Genomic DNA, 15133 nt, shown 5'->3' on the forward strand with positions numbered 1-15133 from the left:
ATTTTTTGTACCTAAGGTTGTCACTAAAGGTCTCTTGTTTGATTTATCCGGTTGATACGCAAATTCGCAATCGATATCCTATACAAAAAATATCAGGATCACGTTTAGGTAGGTCTAATAATAAAAAATCTAAAAAGTGAAAAAATATGACGTAAATTAATGATTTTATATGCTCAAACAGTATCTAATCAGTAATCACCTTCTGATGTAGTCGGGGAAAATAAAATATCAACTTTAGTGACAACCCTAGGTATAAAAAAATCCGAATTTTTATAAAAAAAAATTGAATTGGATATTACTTCTGACACAGAGGTTATTAGAGTGTGATTTTTGATAACATTGATAAAGGATTACTCACACTATCATTTCATGCTTAAAACTTTTTCTAATTCGATCTAATCGCGAAATAACAAATAAAAAACTAAAATTACTAAATAAATAAATATCTGCCTACTTGATCACAGTAGGTTAACCAAATTCGGAGAAAAAGTCAAGTATTAAGTGCTTGTTTAATTGGTATAAACAAAATTAATGTTACTTGATTAGTTTTTTTTCTATTAATTTTTATGCAAATTTTTTACCTGGAAAAACGCCAACTTTGACACTCTTTAAAAAAATAACTACAAAGAATATCGATCTCGGAGTTTTACTCTAATGTTTATATAGCTATCAACTATAGTATTTTGAAAGAAAAACGTTGTGAAACAAAATCGAGGTTTTTATCACACTGTGCGCCGCGTTAAAGTAAAAAATCGTGTGGATATGTTTTAGATTGCTTGTTTTCTATGAGAGGCCGGCCCGGCCTGGAACAGCAAAAAATGGAAAGGGCGTAAGCAACAAAATGGTTTTTGTCGCGTACTTTAAAAACCATAAATACATTTCATATAAGCTATGGGCAAATTAAAGTGTATGCTTGAACCAATCTATGTACAAATTTTGGAAGCTTAAATCACTCTCCTCTGTTGACAAAATAAGAATCCCTTTTTTTACAAAGGTCTTTTTGATTGATAATCCTGTGTAATTCAAAGACAAAGACATGATGAATACTGACATTGAACTCCAATTTCTTAGCTTTAGCGCTACAGCCAAATTATTTATCAAGGCGTCGCCATAAGTTGAGTTTAGCTGTGCGTCTACTATATCGGATCAAAAATTCGTCTTCATTTTTTTAATGCTGAGATACATATTGGGTTTTATTGTAGGTAGAGTCATCCAAGAGGAACGTTTATATATTATGTATAGGTAGTACGTATACATAATAGCTATTAGCTATAACATAATAATAATAATTATTATTATTATTATGACAAACCAACATTTGCCGGGACAAATATTAACGATAATATAATGTTTCCCATTCTTATATCTAATCAGATACCGGAAATACTTATATACAACGATATTGATATCATTTTCTATTTCAAATGCTCAACGCTTATCTTTCGCTGAAAAAAACAATGTTCAGGTAAATAAAAGATAAACCAGTATTTTTAACGGGTGAATGGACAACTAGTCGTGACTAGTGGGCCGTGCCTCGTGTGACACATATTGGACAACGAAACAGTCGACACAAGGTCTTTGTAATGTGTTGTGACTTGTGAGACAAATAGATTGAGCAAATAATTTATTTTATGAAATATGACAACTGTTAAACAATATATTATAAATAAATAAAAATGAATTTAAAATGTAGTTAGTCTCGCTAAAACTCGAGAAAGAGATTTAGCTAATGTTAGTCTCGACTTGTTCGTGGAAGTCCAGGGACTTATATTGAAAGAGAAAAAGTGATACGAAGTTCACCCGGGTTGTAGTAAGAAATAAAATAAGACAAATTTATCGCCGTATGGTTGCTAAAATAACCGCAGAATATTTAGTTGCCAATGAAGTTTGAGCATAAGAAACGCTGATAAGACTGCCCAATGATGATTCACACACCAACAAGGGTTATTCCCCGCCTGATAAATAGCAAAGCGAAAGTTATAAATTAGCAATTACTTTTATCTTGTTTAAATTACCTCTAATAATAATCAAGAAAAAATAATTGACGCCTAAAGGTGATCGCACATTTATCAAAAAGCACACGCCGAACGCGCCGCATTTTAGAATTCGTTGTATGAAATAATGTGAAACATCGCACATTCGTCTATCATCGTAATCGAAATAAAATATTTTTTAATTTTAAATTGTTTGTCAGTGCATTAATCCTAAACATAATATTGTTTAGGATCAATGGTACATGGTTACTTCCTTCACAGTTCACGGAACAGACTGAAGTACAGTTTGTCAAGAAGGAAAAGACGCTGCAAAAATTAACGTAAAATCAGTGATCAACTGATCACTAATCAGTAATCACGATCGAATAGTGGTTTTTATCACGCTCTTTGTACACGATTTTTACCTATCTCCAGTAGCCGTATTAATTGCATTTGTTTGTTAAAAAAATCGAATAATTCTAATAATAAAAGACGAAAATAAAGGAAGCGTGTTTTTAAAACTATTATATTAATACGGCTCGTAGTGAACAAACTTTGTCTGTACAAATCTTGTAGAAATAGTTAATTTCTACAAAATTTGTACACTCTAAGGCCTTAATACTTTAAATGCAATTTAAAAATGTTCGAAGTTCACTCTTTTTTGCCAATTCCCAAGTCTTACCTTCTCCCGGAAGCCGGGCGCGACGAGGCGCTGCTTGAGGTTGGTCTCGCCGTCGAGGTTGCAGGTGTCGAGGTAGGCGATGCCGAGCGGGTTGGCGGAGTGCAGCAGCACCATGTCCGCCGGCACCGCCTCGTTGTTGGACAGGTGCACCAGGTCCCCCACGCGCACGTCGCGCCACTTCACCCGCACGTACCGCTCCGCTGCTCTGGAAACAGAACAGAAGAATTAGTTAAGGTCTTTTGGGTCTTGGCGCCTAAAGGCAGACTAAAGGTAAGCAAGCGTCTACTTATCGGTACCGAAGGTATCGGAAGCACGCAACGGGGTATGCCTCATACTAAGACCCGTTGAGTGCGGTACGGTTTGCTGTTGTATGAGTTCGTATAGAAGCCATACTAACATCCGTAACGTGCGATGCCGATAAGTGGACAGCAAGCATTATAAAGTACTAGACGTTCGCGTATTCAAGAATTCAGTGGGAACTGTGCTGACGAGAAAAGGTTGGTAAAGACGAAGCAAAGCAAGAAAGGAGTTATCTATAGTCAAAATAATTTAAGGTGGCACCAGCGGTCATTGACCTTTCTAGTGTAGGAGAATGTGAAAAATGCTCGCACTGAATTCTGTTAGCTTAAGAAAAAAAAAATGAACTCTTATAAAGACGCACTTACTGACGCAGATTATTATTATAGATTCATCGGAAAACCTATTGGCTTAGTAATATGATAATCTCCAACTATTTATGGGTTCGAAGTGATATACTTCATACTCAGTTCACATCGAGAAACATATGTCACTTCATTGTCAATCGAGGTTTGTATAGAAAACGATAAAACATCATAAGTTTTTTGACAGGGGGTCAATGACCGCTACGAACACAATTCGGCAATTAGAGAATCGACTTATCAGAAACTAGCTGTTGCCCTCGACTTCGTCTGCGTGTTCACACACACAAAATAATCTAAGAGATCGGTAAATAAGAAACAAAGGAAGAAAGGAGTCGTTAATACTTTTTAAACAAAAACATACTGTAATAATTTAACCGACATCTAAATCACAGACCAATAATTCCGTTGAACAATATATTTAAGGGGAAATGTATGACGGCGCGCCAGTCGCCACCCCGGCGCGGCCGAGTCACGAACGCCGCAACAGGTACATTGTTGTGGGGAAGTGTTTCGTGACAAACACTTTCCCCGCTCGCGCTGACGTCTGACACTAAACATGTTTCGTTACATGTTCTAATCCGAACATAACACATACCACACTGGCCATTTATCCAAAATTTTTTCGTTTTCGCTTCGTTATAGAATCGCCGATCAAAATGTATGGAATTGACATAAGACGAGTCGAACGTCAACTTCATATTAACGAACGCTTATGTCAATTCCATACATTACCATCGGCGATTCTATAACGAAGCGAAAACGAAAAGATTTTGGCTCACCCCCCGAAACACATGAGTGGAAGAACCAGATAACTAACATTTTATAACATTTAGGGACATTTTTTTCCCTTATAACTTGAAACAAATCTTGTAACTTATCTACTGGCTACACATAAAATCTACAGTTTTTGAAGTGAAACTGTTTTACGCGCGTTGAGAGTAAAATTTCAAGGTCGCGTCACGGCGGTATCATCACGCAGTAAAGCAACGATTTTGACTAAGTTTCACTTCTGAAAGCTCGGCACACACGCTCTTTTTTTATTTCATATTATCTTCCGGCATTAAACCCTCCATTAATGCAAAAAGGGATTTTTTTTAACTGTTACTTATCTGCTTATTCCATTCACGTCTTCATCTATGAGTCAATAATCAATACTTAGTTTGAATCCCAAATTAGTAAAGAGGAAAAGATTTATAGAATACTATAGTAAATCATTTTCTGGCCAGCGACGCCATTTCGTGCTAGGAGAATATGTGTATTGTGGACAAGAAACCGTACATTTTTCAGCGTTAAAAAGTATTTTTCCTCGAGCTTTACGCTATATTTATATATTATATCCACCAAAATCGGAACAGCAGTTTCGGTGTTTTAAATGCAAACAAATGGCTGGCAGTAGGCCATAATTATCTTAAATGATTGAATGAGTTATTCAGCAAACGTATGCAAATGTGTGAATCACGCCCAACAATGTGAAAACATTTGTTTACAAACACAGTCGTATTCATAGATATTTAAACAACTATCTTTACAAATAAATTATAGATACGTATGTATAACTAAATATTTTGCTAACAGTTAACACGTCAAAGACGATTAGGCATTGAAATAATTACGCAATTAAAAAAAAAAAACTTCCTTTACATAAGCATTTTACTTTATAGTATTTTATTTATCTGTAGTTATTTTTTTATATCTCATAGATGTAGCTTACTAATTAGAAGCTAATAAAGGAGGAAAGATCAGTTTAAATATTAACAAATATCAGAGCACTGAGCACAGCTTACTGGAAGGCACACTCTACGACTTTTTCGAGTTAATCCTGAAGAATTAAGATTGGGCGAAGCGAAGCACATTTGAAGGGTACAAGGCAAACAACCGGAAGTGTCACATTATTTTTCTGAACTCTATTGAAGGCAAATCTTTGCTTATACTTGTTTAGTATAAGTACTTAAAAAAATAAATAAATAAATAGATGGCGCCAAAAACACTTTTTGTCTATTGCCGAAGCCTGGGAATGTTCATGATCATGCTATACCGGTGAAGAAAACCGTTTTTCTCAAAATCTATTCATCAGGACATTCTCTCTTCTTTGCACTCATATTTGGTAGCTGCATCGTATAGATATTTCATACAGCTGTTGACATATCTCTTTTTCTCTCTCTTTACCATTTTAAAACCTAATTGCCGAGGGACAAGGTTGAAAATAACATCGAATCTGTCCTCGGCTGTGACCGATTGTCTTTTCCACTCACGTAGCCGATGAGGTTATCTAAGCGGAAAATCTTGCTTTACGCAATAATATTGTTTACAAAATTGATAAACGCTTGTTATTGCAAAAAGGCTAGCTGAAAGAACAATACAATTTTTTTAACGAAAAATATTATTGTTTGGATGTGAAATAATCGCTTTTATTTACTTTTTTAAATATTTGCGTATTAAAAAGAAAGTGAATGAAAAAGCCACACGGAAATTACCTAAGACTTAATAGCTTTGTAAATGTTAATAATATACGTATTTATAATGAATAAGCTACAAAATTGTATTTTTTAATAACCATTTTAAATCTTATTATTGAAACATTATTATTAGAAATATTTTGTAGTAAAAATCTTCATGCTCCCAACACTCGGGATCCCTCGTAGAGGGCGCGCTACGTCGTAGCCGTGTCTACGGCGTAGACACGGCTACGACGTAGACACAGATGCAAAATAATTATTCACTACAGACGCATTTTCCAACATAATGACCTATCGCGAATAAGGCTGGCCGCAAACACACGTTTTCCGTATACGATTCCCGAATTCGTTTTCCGTATTCGGAAATCAGAATGCATGGAATCAGTAGAAAATACAGCGAATAAATAAAAAACTATGCGGCCGGCCTAAAATGTAGTTTATTTAGTTTATTGTAGTAATTATATTTATTATGTCACATAATGGGTTGCTATCTGGGCCAGTACTTAAGAGTAGAGAGACTAATATGTGTGTGTTACCATGTAATGACAGTAAATTGTTTGTACACTAAATATAAATAAATAAATACTATTTCAAGCGAGCGAAGGCCCAAAGAAGTAAAAGAGACAATATTAAGTACAGGGCGTAACAAATCAAAATGATAATACTTCAGGGTGTGTATGTGTCCCTTGTGTAGAGTTATTGTGAAAGTAGCAGCGCTGAAAGAGCAATTTTTTTATTGGTATGACCAAGCCCCAGCGTCATGAATTTGGCAACTAAAAAGTTTCTCTTTCAGCGCTGCTATTTTCCCAGGGAACTTAATACAGGGGACTTATACACACCCTAAATTATTACCACTTTGTTATGTTACAGCCTGTATAATTATTATTGAATAAAAAATCAGCGTTAATTACAAACACGCATGAAAAACGATAACACAATTAGCTAGATTGCTATTAATTAAACTTTTTATTGCGTCAAGTGCCCGTTAAAAACTAATTGTCCCCTTGACACCTACATATAATATTAATATAGTGAACTGTACAATGTACATGATCATTAAATACTAATCTATATTAAACTTTTATTATAAACGGTAATCGTGGTCTTAATTGGTAATTACACAATATTTTGACGAGACTGTGTGTCACGAACAACGACTATAATAATATTGCCTTTAGTGACCGAAATATCTGCAAAACAGGAATAGAGCGAGATGCCATATAATGCCGTGTGACGAGTGAGACAGCAAATCGGTTCGCCGTTGTTTCGCGTTTCGCAGCGGCTGCATCGGTGTACTAGAGGCGTTAAGGCGAGGATAAACCCCAATTTGTTATTCCGTGACTCCCGGTTTACCTAGTTCCAATATAATAACGAAGTGTTAAAAAATATGAGATATAAAGCACAATATTCAAAATACCTTAAACCATAAACATTTTAATAAAACGTAATACTTTGGCTGTAATTAATTTACAAACTCACCTCCGATAAAATCTATTTCATCGAAATATAAGTATTAACTAGGATAATTATACATTTTATTTGAATAAATTATTAGTAAATCTATATTAAAATGTCTTTAACCGAACAATTTTGTTTCTTAATGTTTATTTCTAAAGATATTAAAAAAAAACATTAAAAATAGAGAAGATCCGCCCGAGTGACTACAGTTTTATACTAAGCTAAAATGAATCTTATTGCGATGTGTATACACTTGGTCTTTGTAAGAAAGTCTTCTATGAGTCCGTCTCGTAATAACTATCCATACTAATATTATAAATGCGAAAGTGTGTCTGTCTGTCTGTTACTTCTTGACGCCCAAACCACTGAAAAGATTTTGTTAAAATTTTGCATGGAGATACTTTGCGTCCCGGAAAAAGACATAGGATACTATTTATCTCGGAAAAATGTACGGTCCCCGCGCGATAAACGTATTTGTACATGATGAAAGGTGGACCGAGCCGAAACTTTTTTTATCAGGCGTTTTTTTTACTCGTACGCTTTTAAAAGAAAACATAGGAACATTACTGTCATAGAAATCATAATATGTAGCCACGTTAATAAAATTAATGACGGTCCAGACGTTCACACGAGATGGGACAAGGATGAGCAAATTTTTTTGTCATTTGTATGGACAAGCGCCCCAGCACGCAGCGTCAGGAATTTAATACAGAAGTTTAAAAAAGTGTTTATTCAGCGCTGCTACTTTCACAGTGAACTCAATACAGGGGACTCATCACACTTTAATGTACTATCACTTAGTGTTGACTTTTGTTACACCTCGTATGAGAAAATGGATGTGCGACCTTAGTTATATTATTATTTTTAAATAATAATGATTTATGCTATAATGCAACGGAAAGTATTTTTCCTATCAATAAATTAGCAATAGGGTGAAGCCAAACGAGCGTAATTTGTGAGTCGCAGAATTTCGGTCGCGTAAATTGCTTTTCATACAAATCATATCTCACTAAATTACGCTCGTATGAACCAAACAGGATTTTTGTATGAAACTGAATTCAGCAGAATTTCTGTCAGCTGAAATTCTGCGGCTCACAACTCACAAATTACGCTCGTTTGGTTTCACCCTAAATCAAGTTTTTCTGTTGTTGGAAGTTTCTAGTACACAATTGTCGATGCAATGTGAAGGTCGGCACTCGGCAGCACTCCGGCACATTCTCCTTCCCGCAATGATCATCGGAAATGGATTAACATACAATTATATCCATCCTAATTAATATACATATTATGCACAAGGCAATTATTTTGCTATTTGCAATCTAACCGATGAATATAAAAGGTAAAGCTTGTTAAATCAACACTTTGGCTCACTTACTCATCCTGAGTTAAGAGGGTTAATCCTGCTAAATAAAAAGGGTTAACCCTGGGTTATTTTTTTTTCTCATTTCTCCAATTTCAATTGGAAAAAATCATTATAGAAATTTGTACTGAATACCAAAATTCACATTTAATTTCCAGGAAAAATTTAAACATGGTTATACCACAAACGAGATATATCCGACAGTCAAAACAAACAGAACATTTCGATTCCAAATATAAAACGAACATGTTATGATTTATGAAAATTCAGACATGAGAATTCCGAACTGAAATTGTTTCAACTCGACAACTGGTATATATTTGCATATATTGTATGAAAATAAACATTTGCATGTTATAGTAGAAAATATATATTAAAAACGTTGGATTTTAGAACTTAAAAACTTAGCATCACTTTAATAAAAAATAATATTTGAAAACCTTGTCGCTAATCTAATAACTTACATATTCGTCATAATTCTGTTTACGGGTTGGTACTTGGTACTATCATCGCTAGGCACTAGTCATAAAGATAAAAGAGATACGGCTTCAACATATTTGCTTTCATACTTTTGACGCAGACACTGTTATCCACAGACGTACAAACTATAATTACTATAAAACATCGCAACAACGCGATTATTGCGTTAAGTTTGCAGCGAGATGTTAATTCCATTATATTATGTACATTGTACGTAGATTTATAATCGAAATATTTTTTTATTAATTCGTAATTGCAGTCCGTTTCAAATTTATAAGTGTCTAAACCTCACTAAACACACCATGCCGAAGTTCCGCGGCGGAAGTTCGGCATGATTACGTCAGCAATGTCAAACGCATACAATATAACGCGACGTAATGTCGGCATGGTGTGTCATTGGTAATTTAAAATACATTGCAGGCGGAATCATGTCGAACTTCCGCGGCGGAAGTTCGGCATGATTACGTCAGCAATGTCAAACGCATACAATATAACGCGACGTAATTTCGGCACCAAAAGTCCCGCGACACTCAGATTTGATAATTATTATTAGTTAGTTGTTACTTAATTTCCTTACTTTGAAGATTTTGACAGTAGCTCCTTATATTTTATGACAAACTCGTCATTAAATTAAAATTAAGATATTATTGAATGGTTTTAGATATCATTTAACTCTTACGAAAGCAGAGAATCAATCAGTTGTATACCTAAGAATTGAGGATTATTCTCATTGACACTCCGAATCAAATAAGTATGTAATAAATACCATAAAACATAGAGCAGATAACCAATTCTATAATGAAATCAGTCGCAGAATATAGGAACCAGTTGTAAAGCTGGAAACACCATGTTGACACGCGAGTAAGTGGTGTTTAATAGTAAATGGTTGTAACGAGGCTGAGTCACGGCACTGCGGCCGTGACCCCAAACCCGCGGCCGTGGCATACCCAGTGAGGGTGGGAAGACCCCGGGCCTGGAACGTAAGTTCGAGTTTCGACCAGGGATTCAAAAAACCGGTAGTCTAGTAGCGACACGACGTCGAAATTTTATGAAAAATTATTAATTTCTTGGGTGGGCCTCTGCTACGCCGACCAGTCGGTAGCCACTCCGGTCTCCTACACATGACCCGCCCACCTGCCCGGGTGCATACGGGAGACCCAGCTCCACTTCAGGCCAGCTGCCTTTCTGCCTACGTCATATTTAATCTTTATTCTCAAACATGACTTCACAACGCCTACGTACATGTACAACTTTACATCATGTAGTTTTGTGTACGATCATCGCTAATCATCATAAAAACTCGAAGACAAGTTACTCGTTTAGTGTTTACGTGACAATTGATTAGGGTTCCTTGTCCCAAAATAGAAATACGCGTGGTAATTATTTGTACCACAATTCCACTATTCCAATACAGCCTCCATACAGCTTTGATCCAGTCCAGATACTATCGACAACATAATAGTCTCATTTAATGGTAACGTGTAGAGTTTTGCCTATCAGTACAAACTGTGTATTTGGCATTTCATGAGAATAGCATGTTGTATTTTTATTAGGGTTCCGTACCCAAAGGGTAAAACCGGGACCCTATTACTGAGACTTCGATATCTGTCCGTCTGTCAGTCTGTTTCCAGGCTGTAACTCAAGAACCGCTATAGCTAGAGTTCTGAAATTTTCACAGATTGTGTATATATCTGTTGTCGCTATAACAAATACTAAAATCAAAATAAAATTAAAATTTAAGGGGGGCTCCCAATTCCCATACAACAAACGTGATTTTTTTTTGGCTTTTTTTAACCGACTTCAAAAAAAGGAGGTAATCAATTCGACGCGTATGTATGTAATATTTCCAGAACTGCCCAATTTCGTATATGTTAGTCTATATCAGCGTCTGAACAAATGTGCCAAATTTCAAAAAGTTATATGTATGTAAGTATGTATGTTTTATGTTTGTGTTCGCTTATCTCTGGAACTACCATTCCTATTTCAGAAATTCTTTTTTGTTAAACTAGGTATTGTTCAACTTAGGGAATAGTGCAAGTTTCATTAAAATAGGTTCAGTAGTTATGGAGATAGGTAGTTATAATTCTCAATTACGCACAATTTTGAAGACGGTTTTATCTTTTTAAAATACAGTCATGCTCTATTATATCAATAATGGCAACAGGTAGGTACTTGAATTTATCTCAAAATCCTTAGTTATATGTGTACTTTAATATTTTATAATAATATTAAAATAAAATAATACAAAAACACAATTTTTGGCCTAATTTTGCTCTATAATGGTACGGAACCGTTTGTGCGCGAGTCCGACTCGCACTTGGCCGATTATTAGTACTAAATGACGACTGATGAACAACTACGTAGCCTAGGTACGTGGTATAATATCTTGTGACACTTGGCAATCAAAGGGCTGTTTGCGTAAGTGTTGCGTCTACTTCCAGTATTTCTGAATAGGTTTATTAATTTTATTATTCGCTTCATAATGTGGATGAGGTAGGTAACTTATAATTTGAAGGTTACGTTTTTTGCATAAATGGAGGTTTAAGGACCGGAAAAATTATTTAAATTTAAAAAATGTGGATTTTGTGTATATAGATGTATGAGCTAAACGACGAAGTTGGTAAGTTACAAGGTTTGTTCAAATTATTAGGTAAAAATTAGTTATTGCAATTTGCACCTATAAGTATATTTTTTTATGAGCCTATGCTATCCCACCGCTGGGCAAAGGCCTCCCCCAAGGTCTTCCATCTGTCTCGCTCCAACGCCACAGGCTAGCCTGGCTTGCAGGCATCCAGTTCATCTCGCCGTCTTTTTGGAGGCCGTCCATAAGTATTATAAAATGTAAATTATCCTTCACCACTTACGTCATCAGTTGCTATGATTTTTCATACCCTCGCGGGAACATAAATTACATGCTACGTTAGTAATTACTAATTACAAACATTGTAATTTGTATAATAAGTGTTCCCAAAGCCAGAAATGAGATTTTACCTCTACATACTGTTTAGTTCAGTTGAGTAGCCAGGTATTTTATTTTTAAATTCAACTCTATTGTAATACAAATAAGAGTTAAAGTTTCACACGATCGAATCCAACTTACGTCAGGGACGATATGAGTTACGACACAATTACAAAGGACAAGGACTCGTGTTTGCGTGGCCTTGACACGATATCGTTCCAACACATGAAGGCTTCACATTACGAGGGCTGCTATTTATGTATCCGGAATTAAAAAAAGAAACAAACATATATCATTTAATATGGTTTTATTGCTTTTCAAAATATTCGCCGCGATGATCGACACACTTTTGCATACGCTGGAACCAATTTTCATAGCACTTTTTCCATTCTGATTGAGGTATCTCCAAAACGTGCATTTTGAACGCATCAACAGCCTCTTCGCGGCTCGAAAAACGTTGACCACGTAATTTGTTCTTCGCGTATGGAAATAAAAAGAAATCGTTAGGTGCCAAATCAGGGCTGTACGGCGGATGACCAGTCAACTTTTTCTCTTTCAGACTCAGTCTTTTGACCCTCCAAAAACCTAGTTGTTTCAGCTGAGGTGTGACAGCTAGCATTGTCGTGATGTAATATGATTCTGCGTTGTCGGTTGTCCTTTCTTATTTCTTCAAAGACTTCTGGTAAACAAATGGTCGTATACCATTCAGAATTAACCGTTTTACGATTCTCTAATGACACTGTAGCCACATGTCCATTAATTCCAAAAAAACAGGCGACCATTTGCTTCAAAGTACTTTTTGCACGAGTAACTTTTGTTGGTTTCGGCTCATCTTGGAACACCCACACCGTTGACTGTTGTTTAGTTTCGGGGTCATATGCATAGATCCAAGATTCATCACCTGTGTAGATATTATAAACGGCTTTTGACGTACCACGGTTGTATTTTTTTATCATTTTTTTGCACCAATCGACACGAGCCCGTTTTTGATCGATTGTCAAGTTGTGCGGAATCCAACGCGAACATATTTTTTTTACAGCCAAATGTTCGTGTAATATCTTATGTATGCTCGTCATACTTATGCCTAAGGACACCTCTATCTCGCGATATGTAACATGACGATCACGCATTATTAGTTCCTGCACAGCATCTATATTTTGTGGGACAACAGCTGTTTTTGGGCGACCTTCTTTATTTTCATCCGTGAGCATAGACCGCCCACGATTAAACTCACTGTACCAGTGATAAACAGTGGTTTTTGATGGTGCTTCATCTCCAAAAGTTGCGGTGAGTTGAATAAAGCACTGTTGTTGATTTAGCCCACGCCGAAAATCGTAGTAAATCATTGCACGAAAATGTTCACGCGTTAAATCCATGGCAAATGAAGACACGCAATTTTCAAAATGACGCCACAATGGAAAAATAATTGACAGTCACATGAAACAAAATGTATTCTTCAACCAAAGAGTTCTATTTTCAAATGTTGTAATTACTTTTTAAATATTGTTCTTGTAAGTGGTCAGTTCCGGATACATAAATAGCAGCCCTCGTAATATCAAAATAAACACTCCAGTATAGTACGAAAACCAAAATATTACATAATTTATTAATTATATTATAATTTGAAAATGTTTAAAGGTGATTGCACATTTATCAGCACGCGCACGCCGAACGCGCCGCATGTAGAATTCGTTGTATGAAATGATGTGAAACCTCGCACGTTCGTCCGCAATTCGTGTACTGTGCGGCGAGTTCGGCGCGTACGGTGCTGACAAATGTGTGATCAGCTTTAGGCTGCGTTCCCACCAAACTGACTGTCAGCCGCTGAAAGTGAGCGAGTGTAGGGCTGTAGGGTTTTATATGCGTTAGAATCGATAGAACGCGCGATTTAGTGGCTATACCGCGAGATCACATGCAGTTCTATATGTACATCTCCTATCTTCCTATGTCCTTTCTCGGGACTCAAAGTATCTCCAAACCGAATTCCAGCAAAACCGGTGTAGCGGTTTGGGCGTGAAGAGGTAACAGACAGACATACTTTCGCATTTATAATATTAAAGTATGGACTACGTTATTTTTAAAACGGAATCTAAACATCTTCACGCGTAAACCGCTAAACCGATTTTGATGAAAATGATGTTACCGCACCATAAATTCGCCGAAACGGCGTCGTTGTAGTCCAGTAACAAAACACGCCTACTTATTTGATTTTGCCGCCCATATTTACCGCAACACTAAATACACGTCAAATCATAAATAGTTAATACTTTGTTCCATCAAAGGCCGGAGGCCCCCGCCCACATCATAATTGAAGACACGATTGGATGAAGTGGGTAACTAACACTTTACACAACAAAAGAGCAATAACTCATTTTTCCCTTATAATTTGAACAAACCTTGTAACTTACATACTTTATCATATAGCTAATATATTATAGATCTGGCTATACAAGGAATCTCCTTTTTTTAAAATATCAAACCAATTTCCCGGTCCTAAAGCTGCCATTGATGTAAAAAACAAACAATTTATAATGTAAGTTAATTCACGTCTTCAATTGAAACAAGTCTAGGATTATCCATACTAGTAGTATTATACATGCGAAAGTGTGTCTGTCTGTCTGTCCGTGTGTCTGATTGTTTGTTCCCTAGGGCATAGAATACTTTTTATCCCGAAAAAATGTACGGTTCCCGCACGATAAACGAATTTTGGCGCAACGGAGTTGCGGGCGTCGCCTAGTTCTAAATAGCCTCTACAGGGAATTTAATAAAACCACGAATTAGAAAAACTATGGTATGGTATGGTACATCGGAGCGTTCAATAGTTGAGTCATGACTCATGAGTGTCACTCTGCGTGCGACTTGCTTGCGACTTTGGTTGCGAGTTGCGACTGTGCGTCCCGGGTCTAAGGGCCTGAACCCTTTTTGTAGAAACGCTCTTTCAGCACCTAATCTTTATTTATCGAAAGCATACAGTGTTAGCAATATTTCAAAACCAATAGAAAGAGCTTATTATTTAAACTTAATAGACCATACATTCAACATTGTTTTCACAGAACTAATTCTAATAAATTATTATAACTTATGGCCTACGGTGTAGTGCGTC

At 36.1% G+C, this 15133-nt stretch overlaps 1 protein-coding gene across 1 annotated transcript in view; it reads right to left on the minus strand.

The window, feature by feature from the left end:
* The window catches only part of LOC121728803 (phospholipid-transporting ATPase VA), a 104514-nt gene that overhangs the window by 33752 nt on the left and 55629 nt on the right, over positions 1-15133 (minus strand). Inside the window, exon 2 of the mRNA XM_042117097.1 lies at positions 2656-2860. Within this exon, the coding sequence (XP_041973031.1) occupies positions 2656-2860 (205 nt within the window). The remainder of the gene's footprint in view (positions 1-2655; positions 2861-15133) is intronic.

This window comes from Aricia agestis, chromosome 7, assembly GCF_905147365.1.
Source record: "Aricia agestis chromosome 7, ilAriAges1.1, whole genome shotgun sequence".
Taxonomy (NCBI): Eukaryota; Metazoa; Arthropoda; class Insecta; order Lepidoptera; family Lycaenidae; genus Aricia; species Aricia agestis.